This window comes from Vulpes lagopus, chromosome X, assembly GCF_018345385.1.
Source record: "Vulpes lagopus strain Blue_001 chromosome X, ASM1834538v1, whole genome shotgun sequence".
Classification (NCBI taxonomy): Eukaryota; Metazoa; Chordata; class Mammalia; order Carnivora; family Canidae; genus Vulpes; species Vulpes lagopus.
Genome location: NC_054848.1, coordinates 24535066 through 24562639, shown reverse-complemented (window position 1 = coordinate 24562639; position 27574 = coordinate 24535066). Strand labels below are relative to the sequence as shown.

Sequence of the window (27574 nt, the reverse complement as noted above, 5' to 3'; positions counted from 1 at the left end):
AAGTCAGTCATAGAAAGACAAATGCAATATGATTTCACTCATATGTGGAGTTTAAGAAATAAAACAAATGAGCAAGGGAAAAAAAGACAAATCAAGAAACAGATTCTTAATTACAGAGAACAATTTGATGGTTATCAGAGGGGAAAGCGGGTTAAAAAGGCAATGGGGATTAAGGACCGAATTTATCATGATGAACACTGGATGATGTATGGAATTGCTGAATCACTACGTTGTACACCTGAAAATAATATAACACTGTATGCTAACTATCTGAAATTAAAATAAAATAAAAAATAATATTTTCTGAACTTCCAGAGAAAAAGGCCAAGACACTTACCAAAAAATGAAAACACAAACCACAACAGCAAAGTAACATTTTTAAGAATCTAAAGGAAAGGACAGAGTATGACCCAAGATTATATTACCATCAAAGTTTTAAACATTAAAAAAAGAATCTAAAAAATAAAAAAATTAAAAAAATAAAAAAATAAAAAAAGAATCTTAGAAAATACAATACATATAAATGCTTCCTACAAGTAGAAAATGAAAATTTTAAAGTGTAATGATTGAGAAGGATTTAGAGAAGTTTTAGTAGTGAGCATACTTAATTGATGATCTGTTACTAAAATAAAGGCAGTATTAAGTATTAGAGTTGTAAGAATAAAATAAATATTACTCGCTCTGATGAAGTAGAAACAAAAACAAAAAAAAAACTAAAAAATGCAAAGAAAAGGGAGAAAGGACATATTTACAAGTGTGATTTTTCTTTGTTCTTTGATTTATGAGAAGTAAAGAGAGACACTGCATCACTTTCAAGAAATGGTTTCTGTTATTATCCTGTAGAACCACATTGGCTGTGCGAAGACGCGGGGCCCAGCTCGGCAACACGAAGTGCACGCACCACAACAGGAAGTGCACGCACCACAACAGGAAGTGCACGCACCACAACAGGAAGTGCATACCACTGAACGCGACACCGCCAAGGAGGCGGAAGGTGCTGCCTGAGGGAACACGCAGGCGCACAAAACGCAGTGTAGTCTGACCCCTCCGCGTCGACTTCCGGCCGAATCGAGGGCAACGACGGGAGGCTGACTGAGGCAAGGCCCGGCGCAGAGGCTTCAGCCTGTCCAGATACAGGTATTTGAGGGGACTTGTGAAAATTCCGTATGTTACTTTCTTGTTGGCGGGTTTCTTAGTATCAATTTTTAAGTTAAACTAGTGGCTCCCGCTGTGTAGTTGCGGCACTTGTGAGACTCTGACGTGAGAGACGGTAAGTAGAGGCCTCAGGGCGCGTGGGTTTTCTCTTCTTTGTAGGGCCCCTTTTGCAGCACGATGCAAGAGGCTGTAGAACGAGCTCTGGACCGTGCAGACTATGTCATCGCGAGTGCCCAGCAGAGGCCTCCTAAAAGGAAATGCTCGTCGAGTGGGGCAGCATCTCTGTATGAAAAGCTTTATGACATCTATGTGGAAGAGTGTGGGAAAGAGCCCGAGGCTACGGAGGAACTGAGAAGCAACGCGAACTTGTTAGAGAAGCTGGTTAGGAGAGAGTCGTTGGCGTGTTTAGTGGTCAACCTACACCCAGGAGGGGAGGGATATTCGCTGATGCTGGAGGGGAAGCAGGGCTCGTGCTCGGAGACCATTCGGCTGCCTTACGAGGAAGGCGAACTGCTTGAATACCTGGATGCTGAAGAGTTGCCTCCTGCCCTGGTGGATCTCCTGGAACAATCTCAGGTTAACATTTTCCACTGTGGGTGTGTCATAGCACAGGTACGGGACTACAGGCAGTGCAGCCACGGGGAGCCTGCCGGCTACCAGACCAGGCACATTCTCCTGCACCCCACGATGCAGACTTTAGCCTGTGATGTGCAGTCCATAACCAGCGATGGCCAGCAGTGGACTGAGGAAGAGAAACTGTTGCTTGAGAGCCAGCTGATCTTGGCTACCGCCGAACCCCTGTGTCTTGATCCTTCTATATCAGTAGCCTGCGCTGCAAACAGGCTGCTCTATAACAAGCAGAAGATGAACACTCGCCCTATGAAAAGGAGCTTCAAGAGGTATTCTGCACCCTCTCTGACTCGCCAGCAGGAGCTGTCTCAATACCTACCTCCTCCTGAGCTGAGAGTATTGACTTCTTTCAAAAAAAGCAAAGAGAGTAAAACAAGTGAGAATTCTGACTTCATAATTTCTAAAGCAGGTTATTCTGTAGATACATGGAAACAGAGACCCTATGACTTGGCCGTCCCTTCTGAAGTGGATGTGCAGAAATATGTCAAATGGGAGAAGTTTGTTAAATATGATTACTCAAAATCAACAGTCTTGCCAGCCCATGAGGTAAAAGATGATTCTGTATTTGGATATGAAGGTGGTGATGAGTCTCAGACAACAAAGGCAACCTTCATGAAGTCGCTTAATGATCCACTTATCTCTGGAAAAAGAAAGCGACGTAAAAAAGTCAGAAATGAGAGACCGATGTCTCCTCCACACCCTTCCACAGATGACCATTCAAATAATGTGCTTCCTGGCTCCAAGAGTGATACTGAGGTTGTAATCATTCAGTCAGAGGTCTTGGTCCATCAGAAGGCCCAGTGTCCAGTCACCACGTCATCATGCAGCTCCAGTGGATCAGCCAGCCCCAGCAGACTTCCTCCAGAGAAAGAAACAGAACAGCCTAAGATCTTGTCAGTTCAGTCTTCAGTCCTGGGGAAGGGAGTCAGACATCCATCTACAACCATCAAACTTCCCTCGAGCTCAGGAAAGAATTTGTCAGGTGACAGTTTTACTCCATTGCAAGGAAGCAGCTTTCTTAAATCTCCATCTCCTGTTCTTGCTTCTAAGCTACCAGGTCTTTCCCAGGTATCATCTCTGGAAGTGAATCCAGTTAGCATATTTCCTGTAGCAATCCTGTCTACTGCCAGCTCACCACAAAGAACCAGGGCCACTGAGGACATAGGTAATTCCGAGGTAACCTCTGTGGAAATGAATCGAGTTACCATACTTCCAGCAGCCACCCTGTCTACTACCAGCTCATCACCAAGAACCCTGGTCACTCAAGTCACAGCCAGCCCCCAGAAATCATCTATGGGGGTGATTCGAGTTACCACGCTCCCTGCAGCCACTTCATCCATTACCAGCTCATCACAAAAAAACCTGGCCACCCAAGACATGGCCGGCTCCCAGATATCATCGATGGATGTGATACCAGTCATCACACATCCTACAGCCACTTACTGTACTACCAGCTCAACACAGAGAACCCTGGCCACGCAAGGCACCACTCGTTCCCAGAAAACCTCTATGGAGGTGATTCAAGTTAGTGTGCTTCCTCCAGCAACTTCACCCACTACCAGCTCATCACCAAGAACCCTGGCCACTCAAGTCACAGCCAGCTCCCAGATATCATCTATGGGGGTGATTCGAGTTAACACCCTCCCTGCAGCCACTTCATCCACCGCCAGCTCACCACAAAAATACCTAGCCACCCAAGACATGGCCGGCTCCCAGAAATCATCAATGGATGTGATACCAGTTATCACACTTGCTGCAGCCACTTACTCCACTACAAGCTCAACACAGAGAACCCTGGCCACCCAAGGCACCGCTGGTTTCCAGAAACCCTCTATGGAAGTGATTCAAGTTAGCGTGCCTCCTCCAGCCACTTTGTTGACCACAAGTGCATCACAAAAAAACCTGGCACGCCAAGACACGGCCGGCTCCCAAAAATCATTGAAGGATGTGATACAAGTTATCACACTTCCTGCAGCCACTTACTCTACTGCCATCTCAACACAGAGAACACTGGCCAGCCAAAGCATCACCGGTTCTGAGAAACAATCTATGGAAGTGATTCGAGATAGCGTGCTTCCTCCAGCCACTTCATCCACTACCAGCTCGTCACAAAGACCACTGGCCCCCAAAGTCATAGCCAGCTCCAAAAAATCATCTATGGAAGTGATTCAAGGTAGCACACTTCCTGCAGCCACTTCATTCACTACGAGCTCATCACAAAGACCACTGGCCCCCAAAGTCATAGCCAGCTCCAAAAAATCATCTATGGAAGTGATTCAAGGTAGCACACTTCCTGCAGCCACTTCATTCACTACGAGCTCATCACAAAGACCGCTGGTCCCCAAAGTCACAGCCAGCTACCAGAAATCATCTACGGATGTGATTCGATTTAGCATGCTTCCTCCAGCCACTTTGTCCACTACCAGCTCATCAGAAAGACCTCTGGCCCCCCAAGTAACAGCCAGTTCCCAGAAATCATCTACAGAGGGGATTCGAGTTAGCATGCTTCTTCCAACCATTTTGTCCACTACCGGCTCATCAGAAAGACTTTTGGCCATGCAAGGCACCACCAGCTCCCAGAAACCCTGTGAGGAAGCGATTCAAATTAGTATGGTTCCTCTAGCCACTTCATCAACTACCAGCTCATCACAAAGACCACTGGCCCCCAAAGTCACAGCCAGCTACCAGAAATCACCTACGGATGTGATTCAAGTTACCACGCTTCCTCCAGCCACTTTGTCCACTACCAGCTCATCACAAAGACCGCTGGCCCCCCAAGTCACAGCCAGCTCCCAGGAATCATCAACAGAAGTGATTCGAATTATCACACTTCCTGCTGCCACCATGTCTGCTACTAGCTCATCACAAAGAACCCTGACCCAAAAAGTAACAGCCAACTCCCAAAAATCACCTATGGATGGGATTCGAGTTAGCACAATTCCTCCACCCACTTTGTCCACGAACAGATCATCACAAAGACCTCTGGCTAACCAAGGCACTGCCAGCTCCCAGAAACCCTCTATGGATGTGCTTCGAGTTAGTGCGCTTCCTCCTGCCACTTTGTCCACCACCAGTTCATCAGAAAGAAACCTGGTCCACCAAGTCATGGCCAGCTCCCAGAAATCATCTACAGAAGGGATTCGAGTTAGTGTGCTTCCTGCAGCCACTTCATCCACTACCAGCTCATCACAAAGACCGCTGGCCCCCAAAGTCACAGCCTGCTCCCAGGGATCAGCTACAGAGGCGATTCGAGTTATCACACTTCCTGCAGCCACTTTATGCACCACCAGCTCATCACAAAGACCACTGGCCCCTCAAGTTGCAGGCAGTTCCCAGAAATCATCTACAAAAGTGATTCAAGTTAGCACACTTCCTGCTGCCACCCTGTCTGCTACCAGCTCATCACAAAGAACCCTGGCCCCCAAAGTCACAACGAGCTCCCAGAAATCATCTACAGATGTGATTCGAGTTACCACGCTTCCTCCAGCCACTTTGTCCACTACCAGCTCATCACAAAGACCTCTGGCTACCCAAGGCACTGCCAGCTCACAGAAACCCTCTATGGAAGTGACTCGACTTAGTTTGCTTCCTTCAGCCACTTTCTCCACCACCAGTTCATCAGAAAGAAACCTGGTCCCCGAAGTCATGGCCAGCTCCCAGAAATCATCTACAGAAGCGATTCAAATTAGTATGCTTCCTGCAGACACTTCATGCACTACCAGCTCATTACAAAGACCTCTGGCCCCCACAGTCACAGCCTGCTCCCAGAAGTCAGCTACAGAAGTGATTCAGGTTAGCACCCTCCCTGCAGTCACTTCATCCACTACCAGCTCGTCACAAAAAAACCTGGCCACCCAAGAAACGGCCGACTCCCAGAAGTCATCGAAGAATGTGATACCAGTTATCACACTTCCTGTAGCCACCATGTCTGCTACCAGCTCATCACAAAGAACCCTGACCCCCGAAGTCACAGCCAGCTCCCAGAAATCATCTACAGAAGTGATTCCTGATAGCACGCTTCCTCCAGCCACTTTGTCCAGTACAAGCTCATCACAAAGACCTCTGGCCATGCAAGGCACCGCCAGCTCCCAGAAACCCTCTATGGAATTGATTCGAGTAACTCTGCTTCCTCCAGGCACTTTGTCCACCACCAGTTTATCAGAAGGAAACCTGGTTCCCAAAGTCATGGCCAGCTCCCAGAAATCATCTACAGAAGTGATTCAAGTTAGTGTGCTTGCTGCAGCCACTTCATCCACTACCAGCTCATCAGAAAGACCACTGGCTGCCCTAGACAGAGGCAGCTCCCAGAAACCCTCTGTGGATGCGATTCAAGTTAGTGTGCTTCCTCCAGCCACTTCATCCACTACCAGCTCATCACAAAGACCACTGGCCCCCAAAGTAACAGCCAGTTCCCAGATATCATCTACAGAAGTGATTCAAGGTAGCACGCCTCCTCCAACCATTTTGTCCACTACCAGTTCATCACAAAGACCTCTGGCCACACAAGGCACCGCCAGCTTCCAGAAACCCTCTATGGAGGCGATTCGAGTTAGTGTGCTTCCTCCAGGCACTTCATCTAGTACCAGATCATCACAAAGACCACTGGCCCCCAAAGTAACAGCCAGTTCCCAGAAATCATCTACAGAAGTGATTCAAGGTAACACGCTTCCTCCAACCATTTTGTCCACTACCAGCTCACCACAAAGACCTCTGGCCATGCAAGGCACCGCCAGCTTCCAGAAACCCTCTATGGAGGCGATTCAAGTTAGAGTCCTTCCTCCAGCAACTTCATCCACTAACAGCTCATCACAAAGACCGCTGGCCCCCAAAGTAACAGCCAGCTCCCTGGAATCACCTTCGGAAGTGTTTCGAGTTATCACACTTCCTGCAGCCACTTCATCCACTACCAGCTCATCACAAAGAGCAGTGGCCCCCCAACTCACAGTCAGTTCCCAGAAATCATCTACAGAAGGGATTCAAGTTAGCACGCTTCCTCCAGCCACTTTTTCCACTACCAGCTCATCACAAAGACCTCTGGTGACGCAAGGCACCGCCAGCTCCCAGAAACCACCTGTGGAAGCGATTCCAGTTAGTGTGCTACCTCCAGCCACTTCATCCACTACCAGCTCATCACAAAGACTACTGGCCCCAAAAGTCACAGCCAGCTCCCAGGAATCAGCTCCGGAAGTGATTCCAATTAGCATGCTCCCTCCAACCATTTTGTCCACTACCAGCTCATCACAAAGACCTCTGGCCACACAAGGCCCCGCCAACTCCCTGAAACCCTCTGTGGAAGCGATTCAACTTAATTTGCTTCCTCCAGACACCACTTCCACAACCAGCTCATCACAAAGACCGCTGGCTCCCAAAGTAACAGGCAGCTTCCAGGAATCAGCTACGGAAGTGATTCGAATTATCATACTTCCGGTAACCACATCATCCACTACAAGCTCATCACAGAGACCACTGGCCCCCAAAGTCACAGCCAGCTCCCAGAAATCATCTATGGCTATGATTCGAGTTAGCACTCTTCCTCCAACCACTGTGTCCACTACCAGCTCATCACAAAGACCTCTGGCCTCGCAAGGAACCAGCAGCTCCCAGACACCTTCTGTGGAAGCGATTCGAGTTAGTGTGCTTCCTCCAGGCACTTCATCGACTATCAGCTCATCACAAAGACACGTGCCCCCTCAAAACACAGCCAGTTCCCTGAAATATTCTACAGAAGTGATTCAAGATAGCACACTTCCTCCATCCATTTTGTCCACTACCAGTTCATCACAAAGACCTCTGGCCATGCAAGGCACGGCCTGCTCCCAGAAACCCTCTGTGGATGCGATTCGAGTTAGTGTGCTTCCTCCAGCCACTTCATCGACTACCACTTCATCACAAAAACCACTGGCCCGCAAACTCACAGCCGGCTCCCAGAAATCATCTACGGCTATGATTCAAATTAGCACTCTTCCTCCAAACATTTTGTCCACTACCAGCTCATCACAAAGACCTCTGGCCATGCAAGGCACCTCCAGGTCCCAGAAACCCTCTGTGGATGCGATTCGAGTTAGAGTGCTTCCTTCAAACACTTCATCGACTACCAGCTCATCACAAAGACCGCTGGCCCCCAAAGTAACAGCCAGCTCCCAGAAATCATCTACAGAAGTGATTCAAGATAGCACGCTTCCTCCAACCATTTTGTCTACTACCAGTTCATCACAAAGACCTCTGGCCATGCAAGACACTGCCAGCTTCCAGGAACCCTCTGTGGATGCGATTCGAGTTAGAGTGCTTCCTCCAGCCACTTCATCCACTACCAGCTCATCACAAAGACCACTGGCCCCCAAAGTCACAGCCAGCATCCAGAAATCACCTACAGCTATGCTTCGAATTAGCAGTCTTCCTCCAACCATTTTGACCACTACCAGCTCCTCACAAACACCTCTGGCCACGGAAGGCACCGCCAGCTCCCAGAAACCCTCTGTGGATGCGATTCGAGTTAGTATGCTTCCACCAGCCACCTCATTGACTGCCAGCCTATCACAAAGAGGACTGGCCCCTCAAGTCACAGCCAGCTCCCAGGAATCAGCTACGGAAGTGATCGAGGTTATCACACTTCCTGCAGCCTCTTCATTGACTGCCAGCCTATCACAAAGACGACTGGCCCCCAAAGTCACAGCCAGCTCTCAGAAGGCATCTAGGGCTATGATTCAAATTAGCACTCTTCCTACAACCATTTTGACCACTACCAGCTCCTCACAAACACCTCTGGCCACGCACGGCACAGCCAGCTCCCAGAAACCCTCTGTGGAAGCGATTCGAGTTAGTGTGCTTCCTCCAGCCACTTCATGGACTACCAGCTCATCACAAAGACCACTGGCCCCCAAAATAACAGCCAGTTCCCAGAAATCATCTACAGAAGTGATTCAAGATAGCATGCTTCCTCCAACCATTTTATCCACTAACAGTTCATCAAAAAAACCTCTGGCCACGCAAGGCACCACCAGCTCCCTGAAACCCTCTGTGGAAGCGATTCAAGTTAGTGTGCTTCCTCCAGCCACTTCATCGACTACCACTTCATCACAAAGACAACTGGCCCCCAAACTCACAGCTGGCTCCCAGAAATCATCTATGGCTATGATTCGAATTAGCACTCTTCCTCCAACCATTTTATCCACTACCAGCTCATCACAAAGACCTCTGGCCATGCAAGGCACCGACAGCTCCCAGAAACCCTCTGTGGATACGATTCGAGTTAGAGTGCTTCCTCCAGCCACTTCATCGACTACCAGCTCATCACGAAGACCGCTGGCCCCCATAGTAACATCCAGCTCCCAGGAATCATCTACAGAAGTGATTCAAGATAGCACGCTTCCTCCAACCATTTTGTCCACTACCAGTTCATCACAAAGACCTCTGGCCACGCAGGGCACCACCAGCTCCCAGAAACCCTCTTTGGAAGCAATTCAAGTTAGTGTGCTTCCTCCAGCCACTTCATGGACTACCAGCTTATCACAAAGACCGCTGGCCCCCATAGTAACATCCAGCTCCCAGCAATCAACTACAGAAGTGATTCAAGATAGCACGCTTCCTCCAACCATTTTGTCCACTACCAGTTCATCACGAAGACCTCTGGCCACGCAAGGCACCACCAGCTCCCAGAAACCCTCTGTGGATGCGATTCAAGTTAGTGTGCTTCCTCCAGCCACTTCACCCACTACCAGCTCATCACAAAGACCACTGGCCCCCAAAGTCACAGCCAGCATCCAGAAATCACCTACGGCTATGATTCGAATTAGCAGTCTTCCTCCAACAATTTTGACCACTACCAGCTTGTCAGAAACACCTCTGACCACGCAAGGCACCGCCAGCTCCCAGAAAACCTCTGTGGAAGCAATTCGAGTTAGTATGCTTCCTTTAGCCACTTCATCAACTACCAGCTCATCACAAAGACTGCTGGCCCCCAAAGTAACAGCCAGCTCCCAGGAATCAGCTTTGGAAGTGTTTCGAGATATCACACTTCCTGCCACCACTGAATCCATTACCAGCTCATCACAAAGACCACGGGCTCCCCAAGTAACAGCCAGTTCCCAGAAATCAACTACAGGAGTGATTCAAGGTAGCACGCTTCCTCCAACCATTTTGTCTACTACCAGTTCATCACAAAGACCTCTGGCCACGCAAGGCACTGCCAGCTTCCAGAAACCCTCTGTGGATGCAATTCAAGTTAGAGTGCATCCTCCAGCCATTTCATCCAGTACCAGCTCATCACAAAGAGTGCTGGCCCCCCAAGTCACAGCCAGTTCCCAGAAATCATCTACAGAAGTGATTCAAGGTAGCACGCTTCCTCCAACCATTTTGTCCACTACCAGCTCATCACAAAGACCTCTGGCCATGCAAGGCACCGCCAGCTCCCAGGAACTCTCTGTGGAAGCAATTCGAGTTAGTGTTCTTCCTCCAGCCACTTCATCAACTACTAGCTCATCACAAAGACCGCTGGCCCCCAAAGTAACAGCCAGCTCCCAGGAATCAGCTTTGGAAGTGTTTCGAGATATCACACTTCCTGCCACCACTGAATCCATTACCAGCTCATCACAAAGACCACGGGCTCCCCAAGTAACAGCCAGTTCCCAGAAATCATCTACAGGAGTGATTCAAGGTAGCACGCTTCCTCCAACCATTTTGTCTACTACCAGTTCATCACAAAGACCTCTGGCCACGCAAGGCACTGCCAGCTTCCAGAAACCCTCTGTGGATGCAATTCAAGTTAGAGTGTATCCTCCAGCCACTTCATCAACTACCAGCTCATCACAAAGACCGCTGGCCCCCAAAGTAACAGCCAGCTCCCAGGAATCAGTTTCGGAAGTGTTTCGAGATATCACACTTCCTGCCGCCACTTCAACCATTACCAGCTCATCACAAAGAGCAGTAGCCCCCAAAGTCACAGCCAACTCCCAGAAATCATCTACGGATGCGATTCGAATTAGCACATTTCCTCCAGCTTTTTTGTCCACTACCAGCTCATCTCAAAGACCACTGGCCCCCCAAGTCACAGCCAGCTCCCAGGAATCATCTACAGAAGTGATTCGAGTTAGCACGCTTCCTCCATCCATTTTGTCCACTCCCAATTCATCCCAAAGACCTCTGGCCATGCAAGGCACCGCCAGCTCCCAGAAACCCTCTGTGGATGCGATTCGAGTTAGTGTGCTTCCTCCAGCCACTTCATCCACTAGCAGCTCATCACAAAGACCGCTGGCCCCCAAAGTCCCAGCCAGCACCCAGGAATCATCTACTGAAATGATTCAAGTTAGCACACATCCTGAAGCATCTCTGTCCACCAGCAGCTCATCACAAAGAACTCTGGCCACCGAAGGCACTGCCAGCTCCCAGAAACCTTCTGTGGAAGTCATTCGGGTGAGCATGCTTCCTTAGCCATTTCGCACAGTACCAGCTCATCACTAAGAACTCTGGCCACCCCGGTCACGGCCAGCCCCCAGCAATCCTCTATGGAAGTGAGTCAAATTAGCACACTTCCTCCAGCCACTTTGTGTACTATAAGCTCATCACAAAGAACCCTTACCCCCAAGGTCACAGCCAGCTCCCAGAAATCATCTACAGATGTGATTTGAGTTAGCACACTTCCTCCAGCCACTTTGTCTGCTCATCACAAAGAACCCTGGCCCCCCAAGTCACAACCAGCTCCCAGAAATCTTCTATGGATATGGTTTGAGTTAGCATGGCTCCTGCCTCCCCTCTGTCCACTGCCAGCTCATCACAAAGAACCCTGGCCCCCCAAGTCACAGCCAGCTCCCTGAAATCATCTACAGATGTGATTCGAGTGTGCCAGCTTCCTCCAGCTGCTTTGTCTACTACCAGCTCATCACAAAGAACCCTGGCACCCCAAGTCACAGCCAGCTCCCAGAAACCATCTACAGATGTGATTCAAGTTAGCACTCTACCTCCAGCCACATTTTCAACTACCAGTTAATCGCAAAAAACCCTAACCACCCAGGGTCTTGTGCCTTCCCAGAAATCATCTGTGGAAGTGAATCGAGTTAGCACATATCCTGCCACCTCTTTGTCTACCAGCTCATCACAAAGCGGCCCGGCCACCTCAGTCACAGCCGACTCCAGTGGCCACAACATCATCAAAGTGGTGGGCCCTCGTTATGGAGTCCAGGCTTTGGGGAGTGGATCTGGTCCTGGGCAGGGCTCTACCTCTGGGACCACAGCTCCTTTGGGAACCAAGCCCAGTAGCCTGCCCTCGGGAGCTCAGCAACCACAGGCTCCTTCTCAAGTAGGTGTTCAATTTATTTTAAAAATTGCCTCAAATATTAGGCCAGTAACTGTACTCCAGCTTCCAGAAAGTTCTCTCCTTTAGAACACCCAGCAGCAGCCTCAGCAACAGTGGCTTTATCAGTTGATTCCACAACAACCTCAGCAACCCACTACTCCTAGTCAACAGCCCACAACTTCCTGTCCTCAGCAGCCAGTGCCACAGGGTTCAAGTGCAGAAGGTTCATCTGGTCAGAGAGCAGCCTCATCTGCTCAGCAAGACATTGTCCTTAACCTCCCTGGAGCAAGAAGTTTTCTGCAGCCTCAGGCAGCAGTGGTGGTGCCTCTAGGCTCTGTGGAGAGCCAGGAAACATTGGAGCAGAGCCATCCTGGGCAAACAGTATAGCTGTCCCCTGCCTCACAGCCACAGCCCAAGCAGCAGGCACAGTTGAGAATTTTGCAGGGCCCAGTGGCTGTGGCAACTGCAGTTGCCCAGACAGCTCAGCTACATCCACTTAGTGAGCAGACAGCAAACCAGTCAAAAGGTAAAATGAAGAGAAGCACATCAACTACTCCAGAATCCTAGATCTTACATCACTTTTCTTTCTGTTTCTAAAAAACGCAAGACAAAAACATTGAAGCAAAGGGTTTCTGAATTTTTACTTCGTCTTTAATGTCTCAGTATTTGAACTGCTGGGTATACAAACCATACAGAAGCACAACCTAGTGCTTTTGATATAAAAACAGGGAAATGGTTTAATGAAAAAAACAAATGAATGGATGGACTTTGATGTTAACCACCATCAGGTCAATATCCCAGCTCTGCAATTTGCCAACTTTAAGCCTATTTTCTTACTTCACTGAGTCTCCATTTCTTTATCTGTAAACTATGAATAGGAATAATCACTTGTTAAGTTTATTGTCAAGGTTAATGTAAGACATTAAATGTTGAAGTTGAAGTATTTTAATATAAATATTAAATATTTGAAAGAAATAAACAAGTATTTATGCTTAAAATAAACAATAATAATGTTAGTTCAAATAACAGTATTGTTACATTACATAAAAGCCAACCTTGGAATCAACAGCAAATATGCCACAGGAACTTAATTATTCAAAAAAATCCACACTAGACTTTTAAACATATAAATTATACATGTACACATCTTTTAGATTTTTCAAAGTACATAGATATAGGTACAGCTATAGACATATATAGATATAGAGATTTTAATCTTCTATTAAATAAACAGTAGCCTTTTTACTCTACCTAGAGGCCCCACATTTTGAATTCTCTCTCTGATAAAACTGGATGCATTAGGCACTCGTAATTTCGTTCTTCAGTAATTGAGGAATGATTTGGATATATGACTCAATATCATTTGCCAGACAATATTATTCAAATGCATTATTCATGTGGTGCTTATTATTTTGCAAACATTTCATAATATACAAATGCACCTGCTATCTGCCTCTTGCTCCTCTATTCTGTCTCAATTATTTTGTCCCCATCAGACAAGATAATAATCACAAGAGAGAAAAGGCAAAAGTTTCTTGACTTATAATAGACAAGTAAATGAAAATTGTTAAGTTTAGATGAACTGATGAAACAAACTACAACAGGGAATTATAGAGACAAGAATAAATAATTGTGATATGAAAATATCTTTAATATAGCTGCTAATTTAAAATGATTTCTGCAGCTCATAAACAGTATATTTTATGATAGCAGTGTACAGTAAGAAACTTAATGGCTACATTAAAACCCCCTCCTCCCCAATTTAAGTGAATTCATAAATGTGGATAATACTTTTAAAACACTTATTATAAGTAGCGGCACTTGAGTGGCTCAGTTGGTTAATCATTCGACTCTTGCTTTCTGGTCAGGTCATGATCTCAGGGTCCTGAGGCAGAGCCCTGCCCTCAGCAGGGAGTCTGCTTCTCCCCTCCTCAAATAAATAAATCTTTTAAAAAATAAAATAAAATACTTATTTAGGTGACAAAAATGTCACCTTCAGGAGTTTTTGGAATTGAAGTTTGAAAAGAATGAGCTATTGGAAACATCATAAAATATATTTGTTAACATTATATGGTCTCATTCATTTGGGGAATATAAAAAATAGTGAAAGGGAGTAAAGGGGAAAGGAGAAAATGAGTGGGAAATATCAGAGAGGGAGACAGAACATGAGAGACTCCTAACTCTGGGAAACGAACAAGAGGTGGTAGAAAAGGAGGTGGGTGGGGGGTGGGGGTGACTGGGTGACGGGCACTGAGGGGGGCACTTGATGGGATGAGCACTGGGTGTTAATAAAAATGAACAGAGGAGGGGCAAGATGGCGGGAGAGTAGGGTCCCCAAGTCACCTGTCCCCACCAAATTACCTAGCTAACCTTCAAACCATTCTGAAAATCTACGAATTGGGCCTGAGATTTAAAGAGAGACCAGCTGGAACGCTACAGTGAGAAGAGTTCGCGCTTCTATCAAGGTAGGAAGACGGGGAAAAAAGAAATAAAGAAACAAAAGGCCTCCGAGGGGGATGGGCCCCGCGAGGAGCCGGGCTAAGGCGGGGGCGAGTGTCCCCAGGACAGGAGAGCCCCGTCCCGGAGGAGCAGGAGCTGCACTAATCTTCCTGGGCGGAAAGGGGTCCGCAGGGAGTTAGAGCAGGACCCCAGGAGGGAGCGGATGCCCTCGGGCTCCCTGGGACACTAACAGACACCTGCGTGCTGGGGGGAGAGCGCACCGAGCTCCCTAAGGGCTGCAGCGCTCGGCGGGACCCGGAGCAGCTCGGAGGGGCTCGGGCGGTGGCTCCGCGGAGGGGGCTGTGCTGCTCCGGCAGAGGAAGAGGCTCCGTGCAGAGGGGGCTGCGCAGCTCTGGGAGCAGCTCGGAGGGGCTCGGGCGGACGCTCCGCGGAGAGGGGGCTGCGCAGCCGGGAGCTCGAATCCAACAGCGCAGACCGGGAGCACAGGGCGCCGGGACACAGCCCAGGATCCGGCCTCCCCCGGGACAGGCAGAGGCCGGGAGGGCCCAGGACAGTGAGGACGCTCCTGCCTGGAGCTGAGCAGATCAGCGGCCCCGCCCGGAGCCGCCAGGCCCCTGCAGACGGAGAGCCCTGGAGTTCCTGCGGGGGATGAATCCAGGTTTCCAGAGCTGCCGCTGCCACTAGGGTTGTTCCTCCAGGGGCCTCACGGGGTAAACAACACCCACTGAGCCCTGCACCAGGCAGGGGCAGAGCAGCTACCCCAAGTGCTGACACCTGAAAATCAGCACAGCAGGCCCCTCCCCCAGAAGACCAGCGAGACGGACCAGTTCCAGGGGAAGTCAAGGGACTTAAAGTATACACAATCGGAAGATACTCCCCCTGTTTTTTTTTTTTTCTTTTTGATTTCTGATTGCTTCCCCCACCCCTTTTTTCACCTTTCTTTCTTTTTCTCTTTTTCTTCTCTTTTTTTTCCTTTTTTTCTTCCTTTTTTCTTTTTTTCTTTTTCTCTTTTCTTTCCTTCTCTCTCTCTCTCTTTTTCTCCTTTTCCCAATACAACTTGTTTTTGGACACTGCACTGAGCAAAATGACTAGAAGGAAAACCTCACCTCAAAAGAAAGAAACAGCCCTCTCTCCCACAGAGTTACAAAATCTGGATTACAATTCAATGCCAGAAAGCCAATTCAGAAGCACTATTATACAGCTACTGGTGGCTCTAGAAAAAAGCATAAAGGACTCAAGAGACTTCATGACTGCAGAATTTAGATCCAATCAGGCAGAAATTAACAATCAATTGAATGAGATGCAATCCAAACTAGAAGTCCTAACACTGAGGGTTAACAAGGTGGAAGAACGAGTGAGTGACATAGAAGGCAAGTTGATGGCAAAGAAGGAAACTGAGGAAAAAAGAGACAGACAATTAAAATACCATGAAGACAGATTAAGGGAAATAAACGACAGCCTGAGGAAGAAAAACCTACATTTAATTGGGGTTCCCAAGGGCGCCAAAAGGGACGGAGGGCCAGAATATGTATTTGAACAAATCCTAGCTGAAAACTTTCCTAATCTGGGAAGGGAAACAGGCATTTAGATCCAGGAAATAGAGAGATCCCCCCCCCGAAAATCAATAAAAACCATTCAACTCCTTGACATTTAATAGTGAAGCTTGCAAATTCCAAAGATAAAGAGAAGATCCTTAAAGCAGCAAGAGACAAGAAATCCCTGACTTTTATGGGGAGGAATATTAGGGTAACAGCAGACCTCTCCACAGAGACCTGGCAGGCCAGAAAGGGCTGGCAGGATATATTCAGGGTCCTAAATGAGAAGAACACGCAACCAAGAATACTTTATCCAGCAAGGCTCTCATTCAAAATGGAAGGAGAGATAAAGAGCTTCCAAGACAGGCAGGAACTGAAAGAATATGTAACCTCCAAACCAGCTCTGCAAGAAATTTTAAGGGGGACTCTTAAAATTCCCCTTTAAGAAGAAGTCCAGTGGAACAATCCACAAAAACAAGGACTGAATAGATATCATGATGACACTAAACTCATATCTGTCAATAGTAACTCTGAACGTGAACGGGCTTAATGACCCCATCAAAAGGCGCAGGGTTTCAGACTGGATAAAAAAGCAGGACCCATCTATTTGCTGTCTACAAGAGACTCATTTTAGACAGGACACCTACAGCCTGAAAATAAAAGGTTGGAGAACTATTTACCATTCAAATGGCCCTCAAAAGAAAGCAGGGGTAGCCATCCTTATATCAGATAAACTAAAATTTACCCCAAAGAATGTAGTGAGAGATGAATAGGGACACTATCTCATACTTAAAGGATCTATCCAACAAGAGGAATTAACAATCCTCAATATATATGCCCCGAATGTGGGAGCTGCCAAATATTTAAACCAATTAATAACCAAACTGAAGAAATACTTAGATAATAATACACTTATACTTGGTGACTTCAATCTAGCTCTTTCTACCCTCGATAGGTCTTCTAAGCACAACATCTCCAAAGAAACGAGAGCTTTAAATGATACACTGGACCAGATGGATTTCACAGATATCTACAGAACTTTACATCCAAACTCAACTGAATACACATTCTTCTCAAGTGCACATGGCACTTTCTCCAGAATAGACCACATACTGGGTCACAAATCGGGTCTGAACTGATACCAAAAGATTGGGATCGTCCCCTGCATATTCTCAGACCATAATGCCTTGAAATTAGAACTAAATCACAACAAGAAATTTGGAAGGACCTCAAACACGTGGAGGTTAAGGAACATCCTGCTAAAAGATGAAAGGGTCAACCAGGAAATTAAGGAAGAATTAAAAAGATTCATGGAAACTAATGAGAATAAAGATACAACTGTTCAATATCTTTGGGATGCAGCAAAAGCAGTCCTAAGGGGGAAATACATCGCAATACAAGCATCCATTCAAAAACTGGAAAGAACTCAAATACAAAAGCTCACCTTACACATAAAGGAGCTAGAGAAAAAACAGCAGATGGACCCTACACCCAGCAGAAGAAGAGAGTTAATTAAAATTCAAGCAGAACTCAACGAAATCGAGACCAGAAGAACTGTGGAACAGATCAACAGAACCAGGAGTTGGTTCTTTGAAAGAATTAATAAGATAGATAAACCATTAGCCAACCTTATTAAAAAGGAGAGAGAGAAGACTCAAATTAATAAAATCATGAATGAGAAAGGAGAGATCACTACCAACACCATGTTTTATATTTTAAAAACATATTATGAACAGCTATATGCCAATAAATTAGGCAATCTAGAAGAAATGGATGCATTCCTGGAAAGCCACAAACTACCAAAACTGGAGCAGGAAGAAATAGAAAATCTGAACAGGCCAATAACCAGGGAGGAAATTGAAGCAGTCATCAAAAACCTCCCAAGACACAAGAGTCCAGGGCCAGATGGCTTCCCAGGGGAATTCTATCAAACGTTTAAAGAAGAAATCATACCTATTCTACTAAAGGTGTTTGGAAAGATAGAAAGAGATGGAGTACTTCCAAATTCGTTCTATGAGGCCAGCATCACCTTAATTCCAAAACCAGACAAAGACCCCACCAAAAAGGAGAATTACAGACCAATATCCCTGATGAACATGGATGCAAAAATTCTCAACAAGATACTAGCCAATAGGATCCAACAACACATTAAGAAAATTATTCACCATGACCAAGTAGGATTTATCCCCGGGACACAAGGCTGGTTCAACACTCATAAAACAATCAATGTGATTCATCATATCAACAAGAGAAAAACCAAGAACCATATGATCCTCTCATTAGATGCAGAGAAAACATTTGACAAAATACAGCATCCATTCCTGATCAAAACTCTTCAGATTGTAGGGATAGAGGGAACTTTCCTTGACATCTTAAAAGCCATCTACGAAAAGCCCACAGAAAATATCATTCTCAATGGGGAAGCACTGGGAGCCTTTCCCCTAAGATCAGGAACAAGATAGGGATGTCCACTCTCACCACTGCTATTCAATATAGTATTGGAAGTCCTCGCCTCAGCAACCAGACAACAAAAAGACATTAAAGGCATTCAAATGGCAAAGAAGAAGTCAAACTCTCCCTCTTTGCCAATGACATGATACTCTACATAGAAAATCCAAAAGCCTCCACCCCAAGATTGCTAGAACTCATACAGCAATTTGGTAGCGTGGCAGGATACAAAATCAATGCCCAGAAATCAATGGCATTTCTATACACTAACAATGAGACTGAAGAAAGAGAAATTAAGGAGTCAATCCCATTTACAATTGCACCCAAAAGCATAAGATACCTAGGAATAAACCTAACCAAAGAGGTAAAAGATCTATACCCTAAAAACTATAGAACACTTCTGAAAGAAATTGAGGAAGACACAAAGAGATGGAAAAATATTCCATGCTCATGGATTGGCATAATTAATATTGTGAAAATGTCAATGTTACCCAGGGCAATTTACACGTTTAATGCAATCCCAATAAAAATACCATGGAGTTTCTTCACAGAGTTAGAACAAATTATTTTAAGATTTGTGTGGAATCAGAAAAGATCCCGAATAGCCAGGGGAATTTTAAAAAAGAAAACCATAGCTGGGGGCATCACAATGCCAGATTTCAGGTTGTACTACAAAGCTGTGGTCATCAAGACAGTGTGGTACTGGCACAAAAACAGACACATAGATCAATGGAACAGAATAGAGAATCCAGAAGTGGACCCTCAACTTTATGGTAAACTAATATTTGATAAAGGAGGAAAGACTATCCATTGGAAGAAAGACAGTCTCTTCAATAAATGGTGCTGGGAAAATTGGACATCCACATGCAGAAGAATGAAACTAGACCACTCTCTTTCACCATACACAAAGATAAAATCAAAATGGATGAAAGATCTAAATGTGAGGGGAGATTCCATCAAAATCCTAGAGGAGAACACAGGCAACACCCTTTTTGAACTTGGCCACAGTAACTTCTTGCAAGATACATCCACGAAGGCAAAAGAAACAAAAGCAAAAATGAACTATTGGGACTTCATCAAGATTAGAAGCTTTTGCACAGCAAAGGATATAGTCAACGAAACTAAAAGACAACCTACAGAATGGGAGAAGATATTTGCAAATGACGTATCAGATAAAGGGCTAGTTTCCAAGATCTATAAAGAACTTATTACACTCAACACCAAAGAAACAAACAATCCAATCATGAAATGGGCAAAAGACATGAAGAGAAATCTCACAGAGGAAGACACAGACATGGCCAACAAGCACATGAGAAAATGCTCCCCATCACTTGCCATCAGGGAAATACAAATCAAAACCACAATGAGATACCACCTCACACCAGTGAGAATGGGGAAAATTAACAAGGCAGGAAACAACAAATGTTGGAGAGGATGTGGAGAAAAGGGAACCCTCTTGCACTGTTGGTGGGAATGTGGACTGGTGCAGCCACTCTGGAAAACTGTGTGGAGGTTCCTCAAAGAGTTAAAAATAGACCTGCCCTACACCCAGCAATTGCACTGTTGGGGATTTACCCCAAAGATTCAGATTCAATGAAACACCGGGACACCTGCACCCCAATGTTTATAGCAGCAATGGCCACAACAGCCAAACTCTGGAAGGAGCCTCGGTGTCCATCGAAAGATGAATGGATAAAGAAGATGTGGTTTATGTATACAATGGAATATTACTCAGCCATTAGAAACAACAAATACCCACCATTTGCTTCAACATGGATGGAACTGGAGGGTATTATGCTGAGTGAAGTAAGTCAATCGGAAATGGACAAACAGTGTATGTTCTAATTCATTTGGGGAATATAAATAATAGTGAAAGGGAATATAAGGGAAGGGAGAAGAAATGTGTGGGGAATATCAGAAAGGGAGACAGAATATAAAGACTCCTAACTCTGGGAAACAAACTAGGGGTGGTGGAAGGGGGAGGAGGGCGAGGGGTGCGGGTGAGTGGGTGAGGGGAACTGAGGGGGACACTTGATGGGATGAGCACTGGTGTTATTCTGTATGTTGGTAAATTGAACACCAATAAAAAATTAATTTATTAAAAATAATAAATAAAAAATAAATAAAATATATTGGTTAAACATCTGCTTTTGTTAAAAGACTTTATTTTATTGTAATGTTTGCTATTTCAGACATCCACTTACATGATTGGTAAACATCTTTCATTTTGCATGCTTAAGTATGATGGCATTCATCACTTCCCTGAGCCTACCAGTGTCTTGACTGTTTGGTGTTAGAAAAATTCAGAAAGTAACTGAATTAATTACCAATTAGTTTTAAATACTTTTAAGAACAAAATCTATCTGCATACTCTTACCCCTAACTACTTCCATTGGGTTTATGGGTTTTGAGGGATTCTTAGAGAAGTTCTCAGACTTCCTTCTTTTTTAAAATTTAATCTTATTTCAATTTAATTAATTAACATATAGTATATTATTAGTTTCTGAGGTAGAGTCAGACTTTCTTCTTAACAGCCAGACAACCAAATGTAAGGTAACACTATGAAAAAGTAGGGGGCAGAATGTGTCCTAACACTAGCAAATAGATTTCCAATAGAACATTTTCATCTGTGACATTTCATCAGGTGTCACAATGCATTACCAAATACCTTTCCCTGCATGGGGGAATTCTATATAGAATTAAATTCAAACTATTTTGTTTGGCTATTTGAGGTCTTTTTTGACGTAGGTTTGGCTTGTCTGTCTTATCCATTATCTACCATTTCCCCATTCACAGTTGTGACTTTGGCGGCATTTAAACCACTGGTGCTCCTGATGTGCTGGATTGTTCCTTGCTCCCATGTTTTGGTGGAGACCTTAAGTGGAACCTCCTTTCCATTCTGTGCTCGTAGTGTAATGCTTTACCATTGCTCTGGAATCTGAGTCTATTTCTGTAGCATCCCTTATTACAGCCCCCTTCAAACTCTTTCAAAAGATTATTTATGGATCAAATATAGTAGTAAGTATAAAGAAAAATAAGAATTGAAAATGTACTTTGATATAAGAATCCTTTTCATATTTTTATTTCTTCAAACATAGATTGTATAACTTTGCATGAACTTTATAGCATTAGTATTTTTATTTGATTAAAAATTTGCTATATATGTATAATCCTAAATATATGTAATACATATTTATATTCTGTGTATTGAATGCCACAATAGTCTTTTTAAAACATCAAAAGAATAGTGAATGGGAATTATTATTGTAAAAATCTGATATACATAATAGTATTTTTATCAGTATTTAAATGTAATTTCTCTTTAAGCAGAGGTTAAAATGATACGTGTAAGAAACAAGAAAATTAAATGCAGGGTTTTTTTGTTGTTGTTGTTTTCTTGGCTTTAAACCAAGAAAATATTCCTAAAGTTATGACCCAGGCATAGGTCATTCTGATGAAATATAACAGAGCAGAAAAAATTTCTTCTACAAAATTTTAAAGCCAAACTGATGAACAACAAGAAGAAAAATGAGTAAGACTCTCCTTACCCCATTTCTTGTGCATTTGTATTTCTTAAAAGTTTTGCATTCTGGGCATACACTCATCTATGCAAATAAAACAGTGTTTTCCTGTTTCCATTTAGCTCTTATTATATCATGTGATAGTAGTCTGATGGAGTTTTATTAGATTGGGGTACTAGGTTTGGGATGACAGGAATTAAAAGCAGATGGTAGAAAATTGGGAATTATTGGTCAGTGAGAATTTTTGCAGTTTTAAAAGATGAGAAAGTTCTAGAGATTTGATATCTAACAGTGTGAATACACCTAATACTACTGAACTGTATACATAAAAATGGGTTAGCTGGTAAATTTTATGTTGTGAGGGTTTTTTTTCTTAACACAATTAAATATTTAAACCAACAGCAACCAAATAGATGTATCATATAAAATACTTCATTTTCAGGGGCCTTAGGAAAACTTTCTTTTTTTTTTTAAATTTTTATTTATTTATGATAGTCACACACACACAGAGAGAGAGAGAGGCAGAGAGAGAGGCAGAGACACAGGCAGAGGGAGAGGGAGAAGCAGGCTCCATGCACCGGGAGCCCGACGTGGGATTCGATCCTGGGTCTCCAGGATCACGCCCTGGGCCAAAGGCAGGTGCCAAACCGCTGCGCCACCCAGAGATCCCGGAAAACTTTCACCTATGCACTCATCACAATTCTCTGGAGCCACAGTGTCTAATTTCAAAACCTGGTCCTGGTGCTTGCTAGGTGTAGGGCTGTGGGTAAGTCACTTAACCTCTCTGTGCCTCAATTTCTTCATCTGCAAATTGGAGATGGTCAGTGGAAACTTTTTTACATAGTTGTTGTAAGGATTAAAGAAGACAGTATTTGTAAGCTGCTTAGATATTCCATAAAATAAATTCTCCAGAATAACTGAAATGTTGGAGTTATTCTCACCACATTTAAAGGGAATGTTTTAGATGATCTAACAATACAGGCAATCTGGCAAATGTGAAATAACTCTGGTAAGGAACAGGGACACTTAGAAGTGGTGCTCATTCTCTAATGCAAATAAATGAGTTATGCATTATCGTTGATTTATAAAATGATGTGAGATCAGTTTTATGATGCTGTGGATACAGCAAACAAATAATAGTTTCTAATATAAGCCCCAAATCAAACATCCTAACAGGGCACTCCTTGATTTACAAAAGTTGCCTGGCACATGCTCCACTCCATTTAGCCTACTTCACTGTAGATGGTTGAAGGACTTTATGTATTTAATGAATGATGATTCCCGGGGGAAAGGGGAAGAAGACCAATCAAAACCAGCAGTGCCCAACCATTCACCTAAAATGCTTAATAGTGGATATGGGGGGGTCGCCATACCTTGCATATATGCATTCATTCATTCATTCATTTATTCACACACATTTATTGAGCCCCTATTGCAGGACAGACTATGTCAAAGCCCTTAAAACACAGAAGTAAATGAGACAGTATATCCTTCAAAAGCTTACAGTCTAGTACATTAAGAACAAAGAAATATTAACATGGTAGAGAAAACTAGCTTGGTTTGCAAATCAAATTGTATTTATCAGGCACAATTTATGCATTAACCTTTTAATTTTTTATTATATTTCAAGACAGACATTCAATAATTTTAAGAAACATTGCAATTTAGGATTTAAAATGGAAATAGCAACAGATATCCAGATGTGGTGTTGATATAATATCACTTTTTTATCATTTGCCCTCATTTCAGCTTAATAAACTCTCTTGGCTCTCATCTTTCAATGTTTAATCCAAAGCAATTAAACTGATATGCAAATACCATCTCCATTACTTTAAGAATGACACAACACACAATTTCATTATAATAGGCAACTGGAATGTTTGTAGAATGATCAGCTCATTTTTATTTTTAAAATATGTGCTTTTCTTGCAATGTATGCTTGTAAATAAAATGTCCACACACAAATTTTATTTGATAAATGCCATGTGGATAATATTTTCTTGTATACTGAACACAAAGTTCATTCCATGTGGTATTTCTATGAAAAGCCTGCTATTCTTTTGCTAGTCTCTACAGAAATATTTTAGCTAATGAACTGCACTACCAAAGTGTATGATAAGCAGAAAATGAACAAAGTCTGTGTGTGTGCATGTGCACATGTGCACATTGTGTGTTTAAGGTAGACTGTCTTTTAAGATTCACAGAAGGGATCAGAAGGTTATGGTGGAAATGCCAGACATATTTTATGAGAATAGATTCAATTAGTTAGGCTTGTATAGTAGGTTGGTTTTATTAATGGTCCCAGTTCTTCACTTCTGCCTATATCCATACCCTTTGCCATGTAACCTCCATTCTGAGTCTCAGTCTCCCATGTGACCTGCTTGGGCCAATGGGATGTGATAAGTCATGAAGCAGGTGCTTGAATCGGTACTTACACATCTCTTATTTCTCTGTTACACCTCTGCTGTTGACATGAAAATATGTGATCTAGCTTCTGGAAAATGCAAATCTAATAGACCTAGATTCTAATATTCCCAGTTATTCCATTTTAAGCCATCTGAAATCAGTCAACAAGTAGTTAACTTCTAAAGAGGAGGTCAGCTGTAGCTGGCTACCTTTAGGAGACCGTATACTTTCTCATCCTGAGAGTTATATTTTCTTCATCATTAGTTGGGAAAACACATTACGTGCGGTAGTACATATCAATGCTTAAGATTTAACAGATTTTCTGTTAAGCATTAGCGGCATATATTCAATAATACCCTTAAACACTCAGAGGCTTTAGAAAGATACTGTATTAAAAAGAAAGATATATCAGGATTTGAGCATTTCTTCAAAAAGGAAATACTTTTCCATAGTCTACTGGCTGAAAAAGCATTTGATGCGCAAATCAGTACTAATAATAAATGTATATTTATTCTGCACATTCACTCAATAAATATTTATTAAGAAACTATTATGTCTAGTTATTGTCCAAAATTATAGGAAACAAAACAGATAAGCTTTTGGATTTTGATTTAAGTACTTTGCTTGGTAAACTCAAATAAAAATCCTTAATTCAATCAGATACTTATAAACACAAAACCAGGAAAATCAGCACTAAAAAATTTATTTTGACAGAAATAAAAAGTTAAAAATATTAAATTTGTGTTTATGCACAAAAAGGAAACAAAAATATAAAAGACTGAAATATGTGAGCTATAATTAATATGGGCTTAATATTTTTAAATTTTGACTCCTAAAATTAATTCCTGACTAATTCACCTGTGCCCTAAGACTTATATGGCTAAGAATCATTTAGGTGAATCTAAAAACTTACAGTTATAGCATGATCCTAACACCAACAGTTGGCCAATTTATCAAACCTCAAATCAGGGAAACCCCTATCACCTTTGGAAGTGTTTAAGTAGAGCATGGTGCTAAGGTGAAGTAGATGGGGTTTAAATCCAACTTCCACCACTTATAACTTGCCTAACCTTGATTTAGTTATTTAAACTCTAACTTATTTTCATAAACAGTTTTTAAAATTCCAGTTGTGCTATAGTATATATGGCTTTTTAATTTTGGAACTATTAATAGTAGACATGATTTTGTCCTCCTGATTCTATGGCTCCATGTAATCCTTTCTTACCTATGGCAAGAATCTAAAATGAAAAAAGCAAAAAGATTTCTAGCCAATTAGGATAAGTTTATGTCACACAGTCCTTTTTACTTTGATTATCATACCTGAATTTACAAATCAGATTTTTCTTACACCCAAGAGGAGAGAAGTCATCACTATTTTGGCATTACAGCTTTATATCACAAATACTTTCTGGCTGTAATCATTGGAACATATTTTAAAAAGTATCTCTAAAAAACAAAGCCAAATAAATTGTTGGAATACAGAATGCCATTTATAACTATACAGTCTACTTGTTACATTCTTCCCAGAGCTTTTCACACATTGTCCCCATCCCTTGGGTCCCTCTCCCAGCGTTAGAGATAAGATATGTGTATTATTAAATACAATTACTACTAAATACAATTACTATTGGGTAGTAATGGTATTCTAAATCCCAGGCTCTGCACAATTATTAAAGTTATCATCATCATCATCATCATCATCATCATCAACATCATCATCACCACTTATCTTTCCAACAAGTGTGGCACTGTGGAAAAAATAGTAGAGACTTAGAAGCACTGAAACTGAATGCCATCTGTATCAATGTGCTCACTGCTTTGGCAAGTCCCTTCACTCCTCTGAGCCTCTGACTTCTTGTATAAAGATAAATAACAATATCTGATCTAACTCACAGGATTGATATGAGAATCACAGTTAGTTAAAATATACACTAACTAAAATAGGTAGAAGACCCTCATAAACAATAAAGTTAAAAGTTACTAATTGACTGAGTCTCAGTTTCACCTACAAAGATACCAATAATATTTTCTACCTCACAGGATTTTCTGATAATTCAATGGGAAATATCTATGCAAAACACCACAATGCCAGAGGCAGAAATAAATGATTAATGGTGGCTGAGCAGCTTTAAACATCTAAAACAACTTAGAAATTCAGAGGTAAAGAATTCCATATACACACAAACACATACATATATTACATATTATAATCCAAAATATCACATACTATACCTTATTTGTAGTACATTAAATTGTTTGAAGTGCGAAAGAACAGCAGAAAAAGTGTGATGTGAAAATAACATGGGGAGATTCATACCTCTCTAATTCTCCCTATTATCTCCGGATGAAAAAATCATCAAGTACCAGGCGTCTTACATTATTAACTTTCTGTTTTTCTAGTTTTTCTGGGTATTTCTTTGATGAGTACATGTACCAAGAATATTCTTTTGAGGTCAAAACATTCCCTGTTATAGATAATATTTGATAATTAGTTCTAAGAAAAGAGAAGATGGCAAAGCACCACTGATTTTTGGGGTCCATAGTCAAATGTTCACTAATTGATTTTTTTTTAAATCTGAATACAAGATAGAATTCCACAACATTAGCATGGCTCTTGTACTCCTAGTCCTTCATCATTCTTTCCCTTTTACCTCCTTCAATCAACTTATATCCCATAACCTTTTCCTAACTTCATTTAATTATCTGACAATCAAAATGGTTTGGTCAATCATCTCAATAATGTTCTCCCTCTTTTCTATCCATGAATTTCTCACTACATCTTTTTATTTCACTCATTTGCCAAGTCCTGACTCTCCAAAGTCATGTATCCATTCTTCAAACACAATCAAATCATCTGGAGAATTTATAAAGCTATTTTTTGAAAAATCTGTATCATACTAATAGAGTAACTATTTCAAGGTATTTTTAAAAAAGATTTTATTTATTTATTCATCACACACACAGAGAGAAAGAGAGAGAGAGAGAGGCAGAGACACAGACAGAGGGAGAAGCAGGCTTTATGCAAGGAGCCCAATGTGGGACTCAAATCCGGGAATCCAGTATCACGCCCTGAACCAAAGCCAGATGCTCAACCACTGAGTCACCCAGGTTCCCCTATTTCAAGGTATTTG

The 27574-nt window shown here is 43.0% G+C and overlaps 2 protein-coding genes across 2 annotated transcripts in view; one reads left to right on the top strand and one right to left on the bottom strand.

Annotated features, from left to right (window-relative positions):
* The window catches only part of IL1RAPL1 (interleukin 1 receptor accessory protein like 1), a 1386881-nt gene that overhangs the window by 579170 nt on the left and 780137 nt on the right, over positions 1 to 27574 (bottom strand). The window lies entirely within an intron of this gene.
* Positions 1333 to 12640, top strand: LOC121483016 (transcription factor SPT20 homolog). Its single transcript, XM_041741235.1, is given in 2 exon segments — positions 1333 to 2950; positions 11904 to 12640. Coding segments are annotated over 2 exon segments (2355 nt in total).